The following is a 23,974-nucleotide window of genomic DNA, read 5'->3' on the forward strand; positions in this document are numbered from 1 at the left end:
TTATTGCCTTTTGCTTTTTACTGTCATCAAGGGAAGGGAAAGTGAAAGTGATCTGTTTTAGCTTAAGGGACATAACTTGAGACCACATTTGTTTTGCAGCTTTTAAAATTGTTAACTAGCATTTGGTATTATAGAAATCTCTCTTAATAGGAGTATAGTATTAACATTAAAAAACCATGTTGCTACTTAGTTGGCTGTACAATACTATTAAATTATATTGTCTACAATAAATCATATGCTATAATGAATAGATATTGTCATTAGAGCCCTCAAGGGCCTCATTTTTTTAAAGGATAGATTAATATGAACAAAAATAATAGAGGCATGAAAAACTTACCTTTGGGCCCTTTTTGTTGTGGAGGGTATTTGTTTAATTTCTTTTGTGTATGGTGTAGAAAGGAAGGGGTTCATCTACTATTATACTTAATGGTGCACTGCTAAAAATAGATCAAGAATGACTTCCCCAAAGAAATGAATTTTTTAAAAAAGAAAAGGCATAGGCAATTTTAGACAGAGGTTTGCTTGTTTGTGATTTTGGTCTATCTGAGAGGACCACTTATATCCTGGCCCCTCCTCTGTTTGTGAGGTGGCAGCAGAAGCTACAGATACCTAACAACATAGATATTTCACCCAGCAACCCTTCAAAGCTCAACCTAGAAAAGAGTTTTATGACAGCTGTCCCACTGTGGAATTGACTTATCTTCAGGAGTGAAATCCCTATTGGGATGATAGATTTAGAACTGGAAAAGACTTCAGAAGCCATCTAATCCTACCCCTTATTTTACAGATAAAGAAACAGGTCCAGAGAGAGAGATCAAGTGACTTGAAGGTTTACAGGTAATCAGAGATGAGATTTGATCCTTCAGCCTCTGATTCCAGAGCTAATGTAATTTGTGTATGCTAGCACAGAATTTATCAATTAGGTTTGAAGAAGGGATTCATTCCTTCAATACAGATTAGTTTAACACCAGTATAAACTTTTGTCATTTCAGTTACCAGTCTCTGAAAATTACTATAACAACATTTAACAAGGGTTTGGCTAGGATTTGTAGTTCTCTTTTAGGAAAGACTGCAACCCTGTAAACTGGCAAGAAATACAGATCCCATTGTATTCTGTGGCTAGCCAATCCCTAACAAGGGGTTGTTTGATTACAATGATGAAATTTTTCTTAGTAAAGTGCCTAGAATGTTATGGAGAAAAATTTTGTCTTTTAATACTTCAAAGCTTTATTCGATGCTAAATTCCATTTTGAACTTCTGTATGGGGGAATTGCCCCCTCCTTAGTCATTTAGGTTCAAAACTTTGTCCTGTTCATTCTTTATTCCTTATTCTTGTGGCTCAAATTCAGTCTATCAAATCATCATTTCTACTTTTTTGACTTTTCTCATACATCCCATTCTCTCTACTCATACAGCCAGAATTTCAGTTCAGGTCTTTCCTAATTCTAGTCTATCTTCAGCCGCTGGAGTAGTTTTTCTTAAGTTTGAACCTAATTCTGACACAGTCTTGAATTCTGTGGCTCCCTATTTCAAGATGAAATAAAAGACTTCATTTTAGCTTTTAAAGCTTTTCATAATCTGCCTTATTCCCCTTTAAATTTTTAAACTTTACTCAATTCTACACCCAGTGTAAACTAGCTGAGTTTTCAGTTCTTGCTCCTGGTTCTTTGCTAAATTCTTTTTGGAACTTAGCCAGCTGTTTTTAGCAATAAATCTTTGCCTCTTAACTAGGAGACAAACTGAGTTTGGGAATTCTTTTGCCATATCTACGACACCAACCTGAGGACCTTAACATTGTTGGGGTATCTTCCGCCTCAATATTACCTGTAGTCCAATGTTCTAATATCATACTGATATAAGATAATAGCCAATGACCTTTGATCCCTCTGTTCTCTCAAGCTGCTACTATCCCATCTCTGTGTAGCAGACATAATTTGACATTATGTAATGAGATCATTGGCTTCAATTATAAATATGCTAGTATAAGAAATTTTATAGTCAGTTTAATAACTCAGAATTTTTTTAAAATTTATTTTTTGGGGTAGATTTTAGATTCTGAACTGCCTCCCTCTCTTTCCACCTCAACTAGAAACGACTACTGTTTGACACAAGGCTGTGGATACGTTCACTTGCCTTGGCAATATACTTTCTAGGGATGGCCACATTGATAATGAGATTGACACATATTGCCAGAGCTAGCTCAGTGTTTGAGGGGCTTGGAAAGAAAGTGTAGGAGAGGAGAGGTATTAGACTGACAAATACACTGAAAGTCTACAGAACCTTTGTGCTGACCTCATTATTGGAAGCCTGTGAAACCTGGACAGTATACCAACATCATGCCAGTAAACTGAATTGCTTCCATTTGAATTGTCTTAGGAAGATTCTGAAGATGATCTGGTAGGATAAAGATACCAAATAATGAGGTCTTTTCTCAAACTAAACTGCCAAGCATACTGCAGAGAGCACAGCTCTGTTAGCCTGGCTACATTATTTGAATGCCAGATAGACACTTGTCAAAAAGACTTTATGGACAACTCACACAATAAGAGCCCAGAAGGTGATCAAAAAAATAATTCAAGGACACTCTCAAGGAGTCTCTTGAAAACTTTAGAATTGATTATATGACCTAGGAGAAACTGGCACAAGAAGATCTAGTATGATGACATCAAAGGTGCTGTGCTTTATGAATAAAATAGAATTGAGTTAGATCAGAAGAAACATGAGATGTGTGAAGTTAGAGAAGCCACCCCAGTATTCATTGGAACTATTTGTGTTGGACCTGTTGCACAGTATTCTGAGCTCGTATTGCTTTGATCAGCCACAGTTGGATACACTATAACTTTATTCTTAACATAGTGATGTCATTTTGGTTCTCTTTGAGAATGGACAACAATCCTTATATACACACATATACATATATGTACATATGTATGTAAAACTATATTATCAATTTTGCTGGAGGTGAATAACTTTTTCTTTAATAGGTTCTTTATAGTTGGTTTGAGAATTTATAAAACTTAGAATAACTATGACTAAATTTACATATGAACTTAATTATTCATAGTTTTTCTTCGCACAACGTTGCTATTATTGCATTCAACATTCTTTTGGTTCTGCTTATTATTGTATTCTTCATTATATCTTGTAAGCTTTCCCATGTTTTTCCAAAATCAAACTGCTCATCATTTGTTACAGTACAGTGATTTCCTATTATAATCATAACACTACTTGTTTAGCCATTCTGCAGTTGATGGGCATCCTCTCCATTTCCAGTTTTGTCACCACAAAGAAAGCTGCTATAAGTATTTTAAAATATGGAGGTTCTATTTCTTTTTCTTTTCCTTTGATCACCTTGAGAGACAGACTTAATAGTTGTATTGCTGGATCAAAGGGTAAAATAGTTTTATAACTCTGCACATAATTCCAGTTGCTCTTCCAAATGGTTAGATTAGTTAATAGTTCCACCATTAGTGTAATAGTGTCCATATCCCCTTCAACATTTATTTTCCCTATCATTTAGGCCAATCTGATAGATGTGACATGATATCTCAGAGTACTTTTAATTTGCATTTCTCTAATGATTTAGGGCATTTTTTCATGGGATTACATACAACTTTTATTTCTTCATCAGAAAACTGCCTATTTATATTTTTTGATCATATTTGACTCATATTGTATATTTGACAAAATTCTCCATTTTAGATATATATCTGATATATATATAATATATATACATAACATAATATGTATATATATTAGATATATATCTCTATTTCTGAGACTATAAAATTCCTTTTCCCCCAATTTTTTGCTCTCCTTCCAGTCTTGGCTAGATTGGTTTTATTTTCACAAAACCTTTTAAATTTAATGTAATCAAAATTATTCATTTTATATCAAGTACTCTCTATCTCTTATTTATTCATAAATTTTTCTATCCATAAGTTAATAGTTAAACATATTCCCTGTTCTTTAATGATCATATTTCCCTTTTTATTATCTAGGTTATATATCCAATTTTTATCTTGGTAAATAGCATAAGACATTGGTCTGTATCCAATTTTTGTCAGACAACTTTTTGTTTTTCCCAACAAATTTTTTTTTAATACCAAATAATGAATTCTTATTCCATGAGCTTAAATCTTTACATTTGTCAAATGTAAGGTTACTGTAATCATTTCCTACTGCTTATTATATGTCTACTCTGTTCTACATATCTGTTTTTTATTTCTTTGTTAGTAACAGATAGTTATAATAATTACTGTTTTATAATACAATTAAAGATCTGGTACTGTTAAAACTTCTTTCCTGTACATTAAAAAAAAAAAAAAAAAAAAAAAAAAAGGATTCCTTTGATATTCTTGACCTTTTGTTCTTCCAAATGAATTAATTTTTCTAGTTCAATAAAATAATTTTTTGGTGATTTAATTGGGATAACATTGAATAAGAAGAATCTGGGTAGAACTATCATTTTCTGACTACCCATGAACAATTAATATTTCTCTACTTATTTAAATCTGACTTTATTTTTATAAAATGTTTTATAATTATGTTCATATAGTTCCTGGATTTCTCTTGTGGGTATAATCTCAGGTATTTTCTACTATCCATGATTATTATAAGTAGGATATCCTATCTTTTTGGGGCTATAAAATGGATGTTAATTTTTAAAATAATAGCTTTTTTTCAAAATACATGCAAAGATAGTTTTCAACATTCATTCTTGCAAAACCTTATGTTCCAAATTTTTCTCCCTTCTTTCCCTTTCCGTAGACAGCAATATAGATTAGTGTGTGTAATTCTTATAAACATATTTCCACATTTATCATACTGAGCAAGAAAAATCATATCAAAGGGGAAAAAAGAAAGAAAGGAAAAAAAGCAAACAACAAAGGTGAAAATACTATACTCTGATCCACATTCAGTCTCCATAGTCTTCTCTCTGGATCTGGATAGCCCTTTCTATCACATGTCTATTGTGTTTGTTTGTTTTTTGCTGAGGCAATTGGGTTAAGTGACTTGCCCAGGGTCACAGCTAGGAAGTGTTAAGTATCCGAGATCATATTTGAACTCAGGTTCTCCTGACTTGAAGGCTGGTGATGTATTCCTTGGGCCACCTAGCTGCCCCTATAAGTCTATTGTTAAAAAGAACCAAGTTCATCAAGTTGATCATCATAAGATCTTTTTGTGTTTAATGTTCTTTTGGTTCTACTCACTTCATTCAGCATTAATTCATTTAAGTCTTCCTAGACTTTTCCATAATCAGCCTGCCCATCATTTCTTATAGAACAATAATATTCCATTACATTCATATATCATAACTTTAAATAGGATATTTCATTTACATCTGTACTTGCAAGGTTTTGTTGGTTATACATTAACTCAGAAAACTTAAGTGGAAGATGAACTGAGCTGCTAATTTTAGCCTATCTTTTTTTATTTCAAGGTGATATTTTGTTTATTTTACATGAATAAAGTTATGCATTATTGAAAATTTTGCTACAACTAAGTAAATCATATTGATAGCATCTCTTATATTTAAAAGGAATTTAGCTTTCTGTCTTTTTTTTTTTAATTACTTTTTATTGATAGAACCCATGCCAGGATAATTTTTTATAGCATTATCCCTTGCATTCACTTCTGCTCCGATTTTTCCCCTTCCTCCCTTCACCCCCTTCCCCAGATGGCAAGCAGTCCTTTACATGTTGAATAGGTTACAGTATATCCTAGATACAATATATGTGTGCAGAACTTACTAGTTCTCTTGTTGCACAGGGAGAATTGAATTCAGAAGGTATAAATAACCCGGGAAGAAAAACAAAAATGCAAGCAGTTTATATTCATTTCCCAGTGTTCTTTCTTTGGGTGTAGCTGCTTCTGTCCATCTTTGATCAATTAAAGTTCTCTTTATCGAAGAGATCCACTTCCATCAGAATACATCCTCAAACAGTATCGTTATTGAGGTCCGTAATGATCTCCTGGTTCTGCTCATTTCATTTAGCATCAGTTCATGTAAGTCTCGCCAGTCCTCTCTGTATTCATCCTGCTGGTCATTCCTTACAGAACAATAATATTCCATAACATTCATATACCACAATTTACTCAACCATTCTCCAATTGATGGGCATCCATTCATTTTCCAGTTTCTAGCCACTACAAATAGGGCTGCTACAAACATTTTGGCACATACAGGTCCCTTTCCTTTCTTTAGTATCTCTTTGGGGTATATAGCTTTCTGTCTTGCTGATTTACTAGCATTGTTTTTTTTTTTTAATAACTTTTTATTGATAGAATGCATGCCAGGGTAATTTTTTACAGCATTATCCCTTGCATTCACTTCTGTTCCGATTTTTCCCCTTCCTCCCTTCACCCCCTTCCCCCAGATGGCAAGCAGTCCTTTACATGTTGAATAGGTTACAGTATATCCTAGATACAATATATGTGTGCAGAACTTACTAGTTCTCTTGTTGCACAGGGAGAATTGAATTCAGAAGGTATAAATAACCCGGGAAGAAAAACAAAAATGCAAGCAGTTTATATTCATTTCCCAGTGTTCTTTCTTTGGGTGTAGCTGCTTCTGTCCATCTTTGATCAATTAAAGTTCTCTTTATCGAAGAGATCCACTTCCATCAGAATACATCCTCAAACAGTATCGTTATTGAGGTCCGTAATGATCTCCTGGTTCTGCTCATTTCATTTAGCATCAGTTCATGTAAGTCTCGCCAGTCCTCTCTGTATTCATCCTGCTGGTCATTCCTTACAGAACAATAATATTCCATAACATTCATATACCACAATTTACTCAACCATTCTCCAATTGATGGGCATCCATTCATTTTCCAGTTTCTAGCCACTACAAATAGGGCTGCTACAAACATTTTGGCACATACAGGTCCCTTTCCTTTCTTTAGTATCTCTTTGGGGTATATAGCTTTCTGTCTTGCTGATTTACTAGCATTGTTTTTTTTTTTTAATAACTTTTTATTGATAGAATGCATGCCAGGGTAATTTTTTACAGCATTATCCCTTGCATTCACTTCTGTTCCGATTTTTCCCCTCCCTCCACCCCTTCCCCCAGATGGCAAGCAGTCCTTTACATGTTGAATGGGTTGCAGTATATCCTAGATACAACATATGTGTGCAGAACCAAACAGTTTGCTTGTTGCACAGGGAGAATTGAATTCAGAAGGTATAAATAACCCGGGAAGAAAAACAAAAAACTAGCATAGTTTTTTAAGAAGCTCTTTATTCCTATTGCCTTAAGTTCTTAATTACCTGTACTTATGTTTTTTTGAATTTCTGATCCAATCTGTCAGACTGGAATTGCTGCCTCAAAAAATGCAAGTGACCACCAAATTGCCTAATACAGTCTTTTGTTCCAGTGCTAATTAGTTACCTTACCTAATTTCCTTAAGGATGCTATATATTCTTAATTATCATTACTATAATGGATATGTGATGTTTTAAGGTTCATAGCTTCACAACAACACAACTGAGCAATTCAATGCCAATGTTTTTATCCCCATTTTGTAGATAGAGATTGAGGCTCTCAGGGGGAGTGTGGAGCATGGTCTCCTATCTAGTAAGTTTGATAGTCACTTGAAGTAAATGGGATTGTTTATCCTGGAAAAGAAAAGACTTGAGAGTAAGCAGGGAAAAGAATGTTATAGCTATATTCAAGGCTTCCAGGGAAAGAACTAGGAGCAACAGATTAAAAAAAATAAAGGGAAAATTGGATTTTTGCATTAGGAAAATTTTCATAAAAATTATCCAAAATTATATATCAGAATATAATGGATTCTTCCTTCACTGGGAGTTTTCAAGGGATCCTTTTTTTGTATTTGGATTGGGCTAGATCTCTTCAAGCTCTGAGATGCTATGATTTTATACATTTAAAATGACCAGAATAATTTAGAGGACTTACTTTATAGGTTGGGAGGTAGTTTAAAAATTGGTAATAGTTAGGTTTGCAAAAGCACTTTACTTTGATTTTGCATGTAAATTCTTGATCCTCACTATACCCGAGAAGTAAGTGCTATTGTTATTATTCTAGAACTGAGGCCGAGAGTAGTGTTGGGACTTGTTGGAGAGGGAGGGGAAGTGTCCCTCTGTTCATAAAAGGATTAATGTCAACTATCAGATGTCAGCAAAAGATGAGAGCATATCTTTAGAGCTTTCACAATTTTCTGAAAATAAGAATTTTGATGTGCTACTTACCAAAATAAAATGTGGCATGTATGTGTTGGTCATAAGTTTAACTTGTAGTTACATAAACTTCCTTATAGGAAGGGTAGAAAAAACTACTACTCCCAGCATTCCACTAGAGGCCTTTTCCCTGGGGCAGAGTTCACAGTCTCTGACTGGGAAGGATTTGAAGCCACGGGTGTGTATACCTGTTTTTCCTGTCCGGTTTGAAAACCGAAAAGTTTCATGCCTTTGGAATTTGATTATTGAAGTGGGCTTTGATTCAAAATCCACTATTAAGAACATTTTTCCTCTCATCAAGGATCTATGAGTAAGTAAATTCAATTTTTAAAGATGAAACAGATAAAGAGCTTAGATAATTAATCTTTAAGTCCTAGCTGAAACCATTTTGTGATTAAAATTAATATTCAGCTTCACATTGTTTCGTTTTCCAAAATGCTTGCTTTTCACTAGTGTCCTTTTACTAATCAACCCTCCCTTCTCAAAAAAAAAAAAAAAAAAAAATCGACCAAATAAGGAAAAATAGATCATTTTGTGTTTTGGTGGAAAGGTGTTTAAAAAAAAGGGAAATTCTTTTAAAATTTAATATTTTTTAGAGAATGAACTAGAAATCTAGCTCTTGGTCTGGTTGAAACCCTATTCAGTTTAGCTATATGATAAAGTTAAGAGTAGTGAAAAATTGAAGACAGAACTTCAGGATTGAAGTTCTCTCAAGCATTTAAGAGTTAGGAAGGAGCAAAGTTTGAAGCTTCTGGACACGTCGGTTCTCCAATGCATCTAATACTTTGGTTATGTAATATAAATGTGCAGGATCCTCTTTTCTCTTCAAATCACAGAAAGTTACCCTGTCCTCCTTCTTTATACATGATATTTAGAATGATTTGCATTGTATCAGTCAGTAAGTATTAACTATCTCCTATTTAACAGATACTATACAAAGCGGTGGAAATACTTATGAAAATGAATCCAGTACTGCTTTCCTACTAGTACAATGTTTGTTGAACTGAAATTATTTGAATTATTTAAAATTCCACTGTAACTGTTCTTTCTATTATCAGAAATGCTGAGTTGTGAAACTTTTTTTTTCACCAGACCTCTGGTGTCATCTGTATTAGTTCCCGGTGAGGAAATCTTCCTAACCAAGCGGAACAGGCCTTCAATACATCTTACTGAAGGCTTCTCCGGTTGCTTAAGTGACTGTCCCAGAGTCATAATATGTGTGTAAAAAGGCAGGACTTGAACCTAAGTCTTTAGAGGTCAGCACACTCTCAAAACTTTATATTTTTACTTTGTATTGTTAACTAAAATGGAGCTCCTACCCAGACAGACATCTTTAATGTTGTTTCAATTCTTATGTTAATAATAAAATAATAATCATAACAATAATAGTAGTAATGCCTCAACTTATTTTCTCAATTCTCTTAAAATTAAATTTGAAGCCTCTAACCTAATATTTTTTTAGTGTACCTTATTAGTAAATAAATAACCCATTGGGGTAATAAAAATTAAATTACCTAATAGTGGGAGATTTAAAAAAATTTTTAAAAATCTCACTTAGTTCTTGGGGCATTCCAATGTATTCTAAACACTTTGAGGAAACAAAGGTATGCAACATGGGGTAAAATGTTTATAGGGAAACACACACTCCTCGGTATGTATGGTAGTAGGTAGATCTGAATTCCATGACCAGTTACTCTGTGAATTTATCATGTAGCCTTTGATCAGGTGAGTCACAGATTCTTTATTTACTTGACTTTGTAATGTAGAGATTATAGCACTGGCCAGAAGAGTTTTGCTCTGTAATTGGCAGCAGTGTAGAAAGAACCTTGGCCTTGGATTAAGAACCTGTGATATAAGTTTCCACACAGATAATAAAATGGCAGTAAGAATTTGAACTTAAGCTTCAGATTCCAAATGCTTTTTCTTTTATACCCCCTGTGCCTTGATAGTTGTCAAAATATGAGGAGAGTCAAACTAAGAACGCTTTCAAAGGATTACATATACATATACATTTCCTAAAAATGAAATGTAATATTATGGACTAGGAAAGTCTTGAAAATTAAATATACCATAAAGGAAATAAATATACACACATACATATATTATATACATTTAAAAATTTTGAATTCCAAATTCTCTTTCCTTCTACATTCATTTTTTATCCATTGAGAAGGCAAGCAATATGATGTCCATTATACATGTAAAATCTTGCGAAACATTTTCATATTAGCAGGGTCGGGGGGAGGTAAGAAAAATAAATGGAAAAAATGTGTTTAAATATGTAGTCAGAGTTAATCAGTTCACTTCTTTCATATGGATAGTATTTTTCATCATGAGTGCTTTGCAGTTATTATGGATCATTATATTGATCAGAGTTTCATAGTTGATTGTCTTTGTAATGTTGCTTTTACTGTGCAGAATTTCTCCTTGTTCTGTTCATTTCACTTTGTATATGGATGTTTATATAAATCTTCTCAGGTTTTTCTGAAACCATGCCCCTAGTCATTTCTTTTAGCACAATAGTATACCATCACAATCATTTACTACAACTTTAGTCATTCTCCAATTGATAGGCATCCCCTCAATTTCCAATTTTTTTTGCTATCATAAAAAGAACTGTTGTAAATATTTTTATACATATGAATCTTTTTTCTTTAATCTTTTTAGGATATAGACTTAGTGGTGCTATTGCTGTAGGAAACCTTATAAATGGTAACTCCAAGGTTTTACAGAAGTTTTCTATATCATATGAAAATTTAGCTGATTGAAATTGCCCAGGGGAAGTTTCTTTTATCTTCTTACTGTCAGAAACTGCAAATTATTATTACCAGTAAAAGATCCAGGGGATTTTTCCTTTAATAAAGTAATTGTATAATTTCTATTTATGAAAAAGCAAATGGTGAAGAAAGATAATGATGTTAGGTGAGAGAAAAGTACAGAAGACATAATCTCTGACTTCTCAAGAACGGATATTCTAATCCAATTAAACCTGAAAATTTGACTAAGTATTAAGAGAAGAAATGTTTAATATTCTGATGTTCTTTTGAGCTATACTTATTTTGTGATACAGGTTTAGGAAAGATCCTTCAAAAAAGCCTAGGGTTTGTGCTTTTTTCATATTCAGTACTGTAAAATTTGTGTGGGAATGTCTGCAGGATGGCTTTTGTATCAATATCCCTGAACTACCAATTAAATTACAAAAAATGATTCTTGGTACTAGTTTTGGTCTAAATTGACCCTTTCATCTGTAGATACTTTTGAAAGTAAGTTTTATTGATGACTTCCATTTTTATGTCACATTTTCAGATAAGCCCCTCTTCTCACCTTCAACCTTTAAATCCCTCCTTTGTAACAAAGAAAAAGTTAAAAGAAAATCAACTCATACAATAAACACCTCTGAGAGTGCTTACATACAACATTCTAAAAACTCTGGTCCCATACCTCTAATGAATGGAGAGAGATCCTCTCTCCTCCATGAAATCATTACTTCTAATTAGAGTCTGGCTTCTTTTTAACACTCTTTCCATTTTTATTATTGTATTCATGGTACAATTAGTCCTCTGTGTTCTGCTTATTTTGTTTCAGTTCACATTAGTCTTCCTATGTTTCTCTGAATTCTTTTAGAAGGCAGAACCAGGAATAATGGTTGGAAGATTCAAAGAAGGAAATTCATGGCAGGAAAACATCCTAAGGTTCAAAGGCATCCATAAGTTGAATAGGGGTAGGAGAAGGTACATTGGGAAATAAATTCATGTTCCATTAGAAGTCTCTGAGCAGAGACTGGATTACCACTTCTCAGGTATGTTATAGAGAAGATTCCTTTTTGGTTATGATTGGACTTCAAGATAGTTACTGAGATCCCTTCTAAATATATTTGGAAATTTTGTGATTGTGGTAAATAATAGCTTCAGATGAACAGTAATGATTATATCGATCCATGTGAACTAGGGGAAGGGGATTGAAGAATCTATATTGTATTGAATACAAATAATATTTTAGCAATGATTTTCTTTTCATTTTAATTCAATTCTAGCATTTTTAGAATTCATTTAAAAATGTTAATGTTTGTATAGCTTCTCTCAAAGATAGGCTTACAACATGCTCCATCATCTTTGACATGGGAATATGTAAATATGTATGTCATAGGAATGAGGAGAGAGGATAGTATAAGCACAAGAAATGTAAATGTTTTACTACAATTTTGTTTTTTGCCATCATGTGCATAGAAACTCATTAATTTATTTCATGTTTGCATTAATCTACTATATTTTTGTGTTTGTCTTAAGGTACTCTGAGGCCTGGTCTTTGGGTCCAGGGAGGCATGAACTTATTGAGATTGAGAGAGTTATTTCTGAACAAAATAAAAGAAACCAAGATATCCTCATAAGGAAAACCTGGGAGTGAAACTGATTGCATTACATCCAGAAAAGAGAGGGGCACAAAAATGACCGACAATGGATATAGAAATCCTCAAGAAGGTATGTCCAATCTTTGTGGTACTGAAATCAGAGACTCATGGTCTGTATTCTAGGAAACAAGATGCATTAAAACAGAAAATTACTGTCTATTAAGCACATTTTTAGAAAAAAATTTAGAGAAAATATTTTAGTTTCTCTAGTTTGGTGTAGGTTAATTAGCTATGACTACTATTATTTAAATTTTGTTGAAAATCAGAATGATAGTAAGCACATGATAGTTAATGTATGGGGTAGCTGATAGAAGACTAACCTTGGAATCAAGACACTTAAGGTTTTAAGTCCTGCCTCTGACCCATTTATGTTGTATGACCACGTAGCTAGTCACTCTCAGTACCTCAGGCAACTTTTTAATATTAGATGTTACAGAATATGTACATGTTACATATGTACATGTTACAGAATGGTGGAAAGAACATTTAGGAGTTCTCTATACTGTTAACATTTCAGATTCAGGGAAAACAAAAAGAAAATCAAGCATTTTATCAGAATTTAAGATAGAGACACATGTAATTTCTCCTTTTTCCTCTCATCCTCCCTTTCCCTCTCTCCTTGTCTCTTCTCTTCTCCCTCTTTCTCCCCTTCTTTAAGAAGACATGCCCAAATTAGTGATCTATAATTTTGGATAATGATGATATAATTCAGAAATTATAGATACATTTAAATCTAAAGGGCATTAGGATTTTGTCTAATGAGTGGGCTCTGATCATTTTTATAACCAGGAAAAAAATCTATTTAAAAAACTGCAGCCTGCCAATAGACATATAAAAAGAAATAGGTGAAGAGTTTTTCCAGGATAAAAATGATATATTTGATAGGTCACTTATTAAGAGCTTACTAAGTCTAGGAGATAAAAATATGACAAGCAAGATAGTCTCTACTAATGGGGAGCTTACATTCTCATGGGAGAAGATAGTATATTAAGTGGAGCAAGAACTGGATGGGAAGGACCTAAGGGGTAGAATCCAGGTTACTAATGGGAAAGAAGTTGAGATAAAGATCCAAATTGAGAAGGAGGGATGAGGCAAATTGGACCAGCATGGGCTGTGGAAAGATAAAGTAAAAACTCACCTAGTAGTAAAATCAAGAAAACTAGAATAAAACTTAGGTAATTGGTGATGTAAAGAAAATATGGCTCTTCTAAGTAAAAGTAGAATGACAATAATATTAATATGATGTTTAGGTGACCAGTTTTTTAAAAAGCAGAGGAACATTTTCAGTCATTTTCAAGAAAGTAGACTAAATTGTGAATTTTTATCTAAACAGAATGTCAAATGGAAGAGAACTTGGAAGAACACTCAATAATGACTCCTCAGTCTCAGGACGATATAACGGTATCAAGTGCCATTGAAGAAATCCAGACTGGATGTCCTGTTTCTGGACTTAAGACAGAGCAGGAGGAAAACCAAGATGATCCCAGTAGTAAACAAGGGGATCCTCACAATTCAGAAGGATCGTGTGAAAAAATGTTGGATCAAAACACTAACAATTCTCTAAATGAAAAGGAAAGTCTGTCCCTTCCCCAGGAGAACATTTCTGCTGTTCTCAGAGAAGATAATGAAAAATCCAGTACTTCACAAGAGCTTAATACTGATCAAAAGTTTCCAGACACTGTGGAAACCCAGAGCTCAGTTCCTGCTAAAGAAACATTAGAGACTGAGGTTATGGTGAGGAAACGATTTGCAGTACAAGGTAAGAAAAAAAATCCACTGTCAATAAAAAGTTAAAAAAAAAAGAAAAAGAAAAAAATAGTCAAGTGAAGTAGCTAATCTACATTTTAAAAAACATACTAATTCTATTACTGTTAACATGATTTGAGTTTTTACCCAAGCTGTCTCAAAACCCTCATCATTGGTGCTGTATCTGTACCTACCTACATTTCTTCTCAATTGTTGACTAGTTAAGCTGTTACTCACACATGACTTTCCAACTTCTGTGCCTTTGGATAGGCTGGCCCCCAGGCCTGGAATCCATTCCTCCTTTATTTTACTTAGCCTATTAAAATCCTCCTACTTTAATTTTGTTCAAAGCTCAGCTCAAATACTATCACCTTTATGAGATCTTTCCAAGTCCTCTGAACTATTGTAATACCCCACCACCCAAAAAGTTACTTTTATATTTATTCCTATTTTTTTTGTGCGTGGGAAAGACTTGTAAAATATAACAATCCCATTTATGTACAAGCACCCAGAAAAAAAAAAAATTCAATACAGTTTTCACTTTATCCTTAACTTCAGTGGATTTTTCCCTTGATGCTTGTCTCATCAGAAGGAGGCCTCCCTGTTAATTTTGCCTCCTTGCAGAGGGCTGAAACTCTTGAGTCAATGCAAGTGAGGTCAGGACTGCTGAGCACTTGAGGCTAACTACCAATTGAACAATACTCTATGGGCATATGCTTGGAAAATGGTCCTTCCCACTATCCTGTGCTGACTCAATGATGGGTGTATACAGAGGATTGTAGGAGGGACTGGGGGTGGAGTTAGACTAGGCAGAGTCACTCTTTGGGGTGGACAAGGAAGAAGGTGGTTGCGGAGATAAAACTTCTACCCTTCACTTCTACCCCTAAAGACTAAGAATAAAGACTAAGGACTTTTGCTTATCCTGACTCTGGCTGATTCTGGGGTGTTCTGGGTGCTAGCACGGTCATCACACTTCCTAAATGTGTCTCAAGTTAAATTGTTTAGTTGTGCCTGTATTTCTCCCTCTAGAAGACCAATAGCCTGGTGGTAAGAATGCATCTTAATCTACCAGTAAGCAGAAAGAACTGATGTAGAACTTTTGCCACCATAGGTAAAAACTGATTGTAACTTTGTCATTTACTTTGGGAATTATTTGTTAATGTGAGTTATTGCGTACATAAATTATCTATTAGCCAGAAATTAAATTTTGTTTACAACATCATGTAGCAGAAGCAGCACTGGAGAAGAAAGTAGTCAGGCTACCTGAATTCTAGGCCTGATTCTGCAGCAATCTGAGTTATCATCTTAAATCATTTTTCACCCTCTGTGGACCTGATGTATCTGATCCAGAGGGTATGGAGATTGGAGTAAGGTCCCTTGCAAAGTTAATTCCAGTTCAATACTAGTTTAATCAATCAATTAACTTTTTATTAAGGTTTACTGTATGCCAGTCCCTTTGTTAGAAATTGGGGAGACAAAGACAAAAAGGAAATGGTCTGGGTCCTCAGGTAGATTCTATTCTGGCAGGAGTGACAAACCATTTCTCTATACATATACTCATATGTGTGAAGTGATAGAGTTATTGGAGGAAGGGCCTAGAGCTGAGAGACTAGGGGGTGGCATTTAAGCTTAGCTTTAGATGAAACTAAACCAGGTATTCGGGGAGGCTGGCTTGAGGAGAAGGGAAGCCTTCCAAGCTTAGGGAGATGAGATGTCACATGGGAAGGACATATTAAGAAGGACAGTATGAGTAGGCTATAGTGTAGATGAATGAAAAAAGTTCAGAAAGGTAGGCCAGAACTAGATTGGGCTGAACAAAAAAAAAATTGTAGATTGTATTTTTGCCTAGAGCTAATAAGGCATTTTGATGGTCTGTTAAGCTGGAGAGCTACAAAGTCTGGTATGTTGAGGAATTGCTTTTGTGGAGAATGGATTTGAGAAAGGAGAGACTTTAGGCAGGAAAGCCAATTAGGAGACTAGCAGTACTAAGCCAGAGGACCTGAAGAGAATGGCTAGCTGTATGACTGGAGAAAAAGGGTTTTTTTTAAGGATAGAAAGACCCAAGTGTGACACTCAAAGGTAGTCTTATAGTTACATATACTATACATATACATATACATATACATATACATATACATATACATATATATGTATATATATATATATATATATACACATATATAAGATACTTTTGCAGTCTCTTATTAAACAAAAGAGCCTCATGACTATGTCCCATAGAGTTCATATAATGTAAAATTATAATACAGAAATTCAGAATCTTGAAGAACCGTAGGTTTTTGATGACTTAAGAGCCAGGATGTGTCTCATTTGGTAGTAGTGATTCACTTTCAAATATTTAATAAATGTTTATTTCTTTACATTTTTCAAACTTCTTTTGTACTTTTTCCTTGTACTTTTAAGATCTTCTTTTCTATAGTGAAAACTACTACATTTATTTCTCAGGACAATTACATACTGAACTCAGATTCTTAGAATTGGCTTCATAGTCTTGTTTCAGGTTATCACTGCAGTATCATCTTATACTGAAAGGAATTAAAAAATCTTTGGATACAATGTCCTATTCCCTTATGAGGTAATGAGTTTCACTTCACTTTCTAGTTACTAATTGTATTCCCCCTGATTGGAAGGAAAATAAATGTCAAGTATTAAAGAAAACTGAGAGAAGAAAAATAACTTTTCATTTTAGATCTATACTGTTGTAAAGTATAAAAATCCCTTGTGGCTTTTAGGTCAATGATAGTTAGAAAGCTAGTAGAATCCTTTTAGTGATTTGTCATGTTTTTCTTCTTTTGTTCCTAGAGGTTAAAAGTCATCAGCAAGAACCAGTGGAAACACTCGTACCTGGAGAAAGCAAAGAGAGGACCCAGGATGTGGGAAAGAACCTTGAAGAGAGCAAATTAGCTACTTGTTCCAAAAGTCTAAAAAGTAACTCAAAATATACATTTGCTGGTAAGAAAAAAAAAGTTGGTGTATTAGATATTTGATACATTATTATATTGAGAGCTAGCAAGCAGTTTGTTGTGTGTAGCAATATGGAAGTTCCCAAAATAGGAAGGAAGTGTCACAAGATAAACTGAAAGTAATCTGTTGTTAGTCATTTTTAAAGACTGGTTGGCATTTTCCTCCTGACCTTTGTGATATTAGATCTTCTCAAGAGGAGAGAGTGGGTGTCTAGGGGACTTTGGGTAGAGAAAAAGTCAAAGGAATTAAGGGACCAGCCAAAAGGGATGTGGGAGGTATTGTCTCCATTGGTTCCTCTTTAAATTTGTCTCATGCTTTCTTTATCTTCTTGCAGGACGCTTCATCTGTGTTTTGGCAGTGGTCCTTTTTGTGGTGGTCATTGTCTCCAGGTGTGGCAGCTTCTCTTCCCAGGCTCAGCAGGTGCCAAGAAACCCCGCTCTGGAAGCCTTCTTGGACCAGTTCAGTCAACTGAAGGACAAGTTTCCAGGCCAGAGTTCTTACCTCTGGCAGCGGGGGCGCAAATTCCTTCAGAAGCACCTGAATGCTTCCAGCCCCACAGAGCCAGCCACTATCATCTTCACAGCTGCTCAGGAGGGCAAGGAGACCTTGAAGTGCCTGAGCCACCACATTGCTGACGCCTACACTTTCTTCCAGAATGTCTCTGCCATCAGGATCGATGGCGCTCAGCGCGTTTCTGAGGACAGTGACACTATGAAGCTGCTGGTGGATATTGAGCTAAGCACTGGGTTTGAGGTTGGACATAAAGCTGCCGTGGTCCATCGCTTTGAGTCCCTGCCTGCAGGCTCCACTTTGATTTTCTACAAATATTGTGACCATGAGAATGCAGCCTTCAAGGATGTCGCCCTGGTGCTGACAGTTCTACTAGAAGAGGAGACACTTGATGCAGATGTGGGTCCACGGGAAACTGAAGAAAAAGTGAGGGATTTGCTTTGGGCTAGGTTCACTAACTCGTCCACTCCCAGCTCCTTCAATCACATGGATTCAGACAAACTGAGCGGCCTATGGAGTCGCATCTCGCACCTGGTGCTGCCAGTCCAACCAGTCAAGAAGATAGAAGAAAAGGGTTGTCGTCTATAAAGCTAAGCACAGAATTCTATCAAGTATAGGCTTTTACACTAAGGACAGCATAGATATGATTGGTCTTTGAAAACTTTTGAGAGAATCACTCTGGAAAGCAGCATGTTAATTTTAGGACAAATTTGCACTTTTAAATCTTTTTACCTCTTGTGAAAGCTTCCTCAATGAAAACTGATGAAATCAATCAGGTCTGAAATGCTGCACAATAGTTTTTTTTCAATTGAGAGTTCTTTTTAAATATGAATAGATAACATCACAGTTAACTGCATTAGGATAATATTCTTCTAAGGTTTTATTACAGGGTCTTCATTACTCTCTTCAGTGAGAACATAACAAGGCATCCCCTTATCAGCGAATTAATATTCTCATTAGAGGATTCTAGTCAAACAGATAATAAAGTTTTATTGAAGAAGACAGCACCAGATAGATTTTCTAAGGTTTAAATGACCAATATTTTTCCAAAGTGAAAACAGACCAAGGACCAGGTTTCCAGGTAGTTGAATTGTTGCATCCAGAACTCTGACCATCTAGTGAGCTGTTTGTGATATATTTGATCTCATGATGGGGGTTAGTGTGTCTTTTTTGGGGGGAGTCTTGTTTCTGTGTGAAGTTCAGGATAAAAGAAGACATACCAAAGAAATTATAGAGAAAGGTAGTTGAATGTATCAAAATAGTGTGAGGATCTGGAATTTGTTGAGAAAAAAAGATCCTGGGGTGAACTGAGATACATTATTTTTATTTAAAAAGAGAACAAGAATTTAGCAAAGTGTTTTGAGAAATAAGTATAATGGGAAAATACATAGATTTTTAAATCAAGTCTTTGAGGTTAGGCCCAGTTTGGCAGGAGGTAACTTTAGTTTTGTAATTTTCTGACTTAATGATGAAATCTCATCCAAATTGAGGTAAGATATGATAAAACATTAGTGGGTAATTAATATCCTCATATAATATAAAATATAATATAATATAATATAAAACCACAAAAAGAAAAAAAGTCAGAAAAAATGATCCAGTGTTTTGGTCCTCTAATATAAGTAAAACCAATGGTGCCTTGAAGAACTATTACATTGGTCCACAGAAATGAGCTACCTCAGCTTGTTCTAAGGGGAGAACCAGACTGGTTCTGTTTTGTTAGCACTTGATATTGGGATTTTTTCTTTATTCACTTCAACTTCATTTTTCATCACCTCCACTTCACGTTGTGACCTAGAAATGTAAATATTCTTAATGATTTATTCTTTGCTTTTACTAAAAACACACATAAAGATCAAAGTTAATTCTCTCAAGGTATTTGTCAAGTTTATGTATTCAGCTTCAAAGACCATTTTAATAAGAGCACTATATTAAGAGATCTTCCATCTTCTTACATGAGGATTATTTTTTAAAGCTCAAGACCGTATTTTTAAAATAAAAACTGACCAAAGTCTGTAATCTATTGTAATCTCTTAAATTATTCTCAACAGATTCTTATAAAAGCTATTCAGATTTTAAAATAACCTGTTTATACTACTTCATGTTTCATTACTTATGTTACTTACTTAGCTTAAAAGTTTTCTTAGACATATAACTACATAATATATAACTTTTGTAGCTTTAAATTTTTTCATGTATACATCTGAATTAAAAATAAGCAAACATAGAAACCAATCCTTTAATGTTAAGGTTGGAAAAGAAATCTGAAATCACAAATCTTGCCTGTCGATTAAGATTCTTCCTTTATCCTGAGCTTCAGTTGTTCATCTAGTGGCTGTTAGTATACTTGCTAAAAAAAAAAAAAGGCTACTACTGTCAGATTCATCCAAGAGAAGTTTCTAATATCATTGGTCTAACATCATTCAGATTACTTTTCAAATGTGCCTTTTCTCTGGTTTATGCTAAAGTTCTAGAATTCATTAATTAACCTCATTTCCACTGCCCTTAACCTCTGACTCTATAATGGTGTTTCTCAAACTTTTAAATTTTTTTAAACATAAAGAATATAATGTATTAAGCTATATGAGAGCATGAGAACAAGACCAATAAGTTCTAAAATCCTTGTGTATTCAAAGGATAATTTGCAGATAGTAAGCAAAGAACTACATAACTTCTACATTTACCCCTCCCTTCCCAAATTGATCCCTTTCTTCCCAAATCATTTCTACTTTGTTTTTTAGTTCCTATTAACTTTTTGGAAAAAAAAAATAAATTGGTTATTATAATGCAAAAAACATTCTTACACTCTTTTCGCTTGTTGAAAAAGCCAATTTTATCCTCTAGAAAGATGATATTTCTGATTTTAAAAAGGATCTAAGCATTCTGAAGCATTAGGTTTGGAAGCACTGCCATTGAGAAAAGGACAAGATGTTGGCCCTCAAACCAAATATATTCAATTATGTAAAATAAGAGAGTGGTATTTGTATTAATATCAAAATTCCTGATATTCCCCAAGTCCTTTCACAATTTCACCATTATGTAAAAGTGACTGCTTTTGATTTATTTTTCTTGGATGATAAGGAATGTGCCTTATTCAATGTAGTTTGTCATAACCAAAAATAAAATCCAATAATTTATTCTAAATAACTGATTCTTGACTGAGGCTGATGAAATTAATACATTGTAGTTTTCAGGTTATTATGTTATGCTTTTCATTTGGCAACAGTTGAGTTTAAAAAGAAGAGACAAAGAATGTTATATGTATCAAATGATTTTGTAATAATCATCTTTGTAAGGGGATCTGTGCCTGGAATATACCACTTTCATTCAGAGACCTTACTATTTTCATTTAGCATCCCTCAGAGTAATAACTTTCTACCTGCTATTGATCATATTAAATTTAATATGAAATAACTTGTCTATCGTCAGGGTGGGTGATAGCTTTGAGTCTTAAGGGTAATGAGGTGATCTTAATGCAACTAAGAGATGATGTTGAAGGGACATGCCAGTCGGTAGCTCAGATGGAAACTCATATATTCAGGCACTACTCTTCAACTTTTCAGAAACTCAATTTTATCAGTTTATCCAGTAAGTGATCAAGCTCTAGGAGACTGGATAACATGAACCAGATTTAAAAGAGATTCAGGATATCAGTATATTACTTTACAATTGGGCTATACCATTTTGGTGACCAAAATAATCATATTTGTGATCCAGAGCTGCTGGCTTTTCTTTTAATAATTCGGGAGAAACTAAATTATTATTAATTGTAATAGCTGATTAGTATAGTAAATTAAAGTTCACAAAGCACTTTTCATACATTATCTCATTTGTTCCTTGCTCTGCTATGAAGCAGGTGTTACATCAATATTCTCCCTTTTACAATTGAGGAAACTGAGACTGAGGAATTGAATCAAGGTAAAGCAGAGTCAAAGCCAGTTTTTGTCTTCTTTCAGCTCTCACCTTCTTTCTACCATACCATTGTGAGGCTTTCTATCCAGGTAATGAGAATTTTTCCACTTTTTACTCTAACACATATTTTCCTAGTGATTGGAATACTTGCATCCATCTGAGAGTGTATTGCTTTTCCTTTAGCAATGCCAGATAACTGACAAATTATATTCAATTCTTTTGAAACATTTCTTATAAAGAATGAAACACTTGTCCCTAAATTCTGAGAAAATGTCCTATTTGAGGCTTATCATTCCTCTATTCATTGACTACAGGCCTTAAACTTTCTAGGGAATTTTATATTTGTGTAATTTGCTTTAATAATTATTTCAGTAAATAAAAATACTACATGCTTAGAAATATGACTTGGTAGTAATATTGCTTAGCTGTTTGTTATTAATTAAATGTGTTGAGTATCCCCTGAATATGACCTTCAGAGAAAACTTCTGAAACTTATTGAAAGATATACCTCTGTTATCAAAATCTCTCACAAACCTTTCTTCATATAACTGAGCATTCAGTCAAGCACAGGAGTCAGCTTCTAGTTTCTTGTTCTTGATGTGTCCTGTGGAATAAAAGGTAAAGGGAGAGTTTTTTTATGCTGAGAAGTATTGAACATATAGAAACTATGCCATATTCAGAAATGTCAAGTAAGGATTTAAAATTACATAAAATTAATTGCTACTCAACCTTGTTTTAAATAGCTAGCCTATAAAGAAACAATAGGACATGTAGGTGGGGTAGTAGATAAAGCACTGGGCTTAGAACCAGAAAGACTGATATTTTTAAGACATTCAGACACTAGCTATGTGACCCTGGGCAAGTCACTTAACTACTTCAATTCCTCATCAGTAAAATGAACTGGAAATGAAAATGGCAAATCACTGCAGTATTTCTGCCAAGACCCCCCTAAATGGGGTCATGGAAAGTTGGACGCTGTTGAAAAACGATTTAACAAAAAAGTAATCTCAACAAAAAAAGCAGAGAGATAATTTAGAACTATATTTAGAACCAAGCTTCTTAAACTGTTGGTCTTGACTCAATATGGGGTTTTGTAACTGAATGTAGGAGTCATGAAATTATGATTTATTATCAGTAAATGTTTGACTTACATATCTTTTATATTCCTATATACTTGGGATCATATAAAAATTTCTTAAGCAAAAAGGGGTTGCAAATAGAAAAAGTTTTAAGAAGCCCTGCCCTAAAATACTTTCCATTGAGAATTCCCTTACTTTGGTAGGCTACACCCCTGAGTTTTAAAATCAAGAAGCCCTGGCTAGTATAGTTTCTTTACATGTAATGGCAGTGGTAAAGCCAGGAGGTACCTACTCTACAACTCAGGTTAGAGCCTTATAAAGTTGTTCAAAGCAATGCCCCTTCATTCCTTCAACCAATCCTAATATGCACAACTAGCTTAGCTTTGTTTCCCAGTTTAAATATTCATTTATATTGCTGAGTATCACAGGGAGATTTAAAGCACTTTATATATAGTTAGGACAACAGAAGTTCCATTTACAGCAAAGAAATTATTTTTGCCTAGTTGTTATTGGACATGAAAATTAGAAAAAAAAATGAGGATTTAAAAAAATAGAAATTTTGGGGGCAGCTAGATAGCACAGTGAATGGAGCACAGGCCCTGAAGTCAGGAGCACCCGAGTTTAAATCCGGCCTCAGATGCATAATTCTTCCTAGCTGTGTGACCCTGGGCGCTAGTCATTTAACCCCAATTGCCTCAGCAAAATATATATTTACACTTTAAGCCAAATTTACACATTGTCCTCAAGGGTGGATTAAAATTATGTGACTGTTCAGGCTCAAGATCTAATCAGTCTAACCCCCTTTTGCCATTACACATAGGCTCACAACTTGTCCATTACTTCATTGCTTAGTTCCTTTGGAGAGATGAATTATACCTGTCACTGGGTTGACTATAGTTTTTTTTGTTATAGAAACTGTCCAAACTCATCTGGGAGTTATCATTAGATTTGACAGAAGTCAGAGATTTTCTGGAGAGAAAAGAGAAGTTCTTCCCATCTCCTTTTGTTTATGTCTGCTAGCCACCCTGCCCCTCTCACCCCTAGGAACCTCCAAGATCACATATTGGGAACTGGACAGGACTTTAGAGATTATCTCATACAGTCCTCTTATTGTACAGATGAGGAATCTGGAGAA

At 34.4% G+C, this 23,974-nt stretch overlaps 1 protein-coding gene across 4 annotated transcripts; it reads left to right on the forward strand.

The window, feature by feature from the left end:
* Window positions 1-341: 341 nt before the first annotated feature.
* TOR1AIP2 (torsin 1A interacting protein 2) lies at window positions 342-20,995 on the forward strand. Of its 4 annotated transcripts, none has more exons than XM_051998848.1 (6): window positions 342-837; window positions 11,827-12,001; window positions 12,489-12,680; window positions 13,944-14,369; window positions 17,177-17,326; window positions 17,673-20,995. In XM_051998848.1, the coding sequence occupies exons 3-6, from the start codon at window positions 12,647-12,649 to the stop codon at window positions 18,434-18,436; spliced, it is 1,374 nt and encodes a 457-aa protein (XP_051854808.1). In that variant the 5' UTR covers window positions 342-837; window positions 11,827-12,001; window positions 12,489-12,646; the 3' UTR covers window positions 18,437-20,995. The 4 variants fall into 4 exon arrangements, with proteins under 4 accessions (XP_051854808.1, XP_051854811.1, XP_051854807.1 ...); XM_051998847.1 differs by lacking the exon at window positions 342-837 and adding an exon at window positions 8,391-8,512; XM_051998851.1 differs by lacking the exon at window positions 11,827-12,001.
* Window positions 20,996-23,974: the final 2,979 nt, after the last annotated feature.

This window comes from Antechinus flavipes, chromosome 4 (genome assembly GCF_016432865.1).
Source record: "Antechinus flavipes isolate AdamAnt ecotype Samford, QLD, Australia chromosome 4, AdamAnt_v2, whole genome shotgun sequence".
Taxonomy (NCBI): domain Eukaryota; kingdom Metazoa; phylum Chordata; class Mammalia; order Dasyuromorphia; family Dasyuridae; genus Antechinus; species Antechinus flavipes.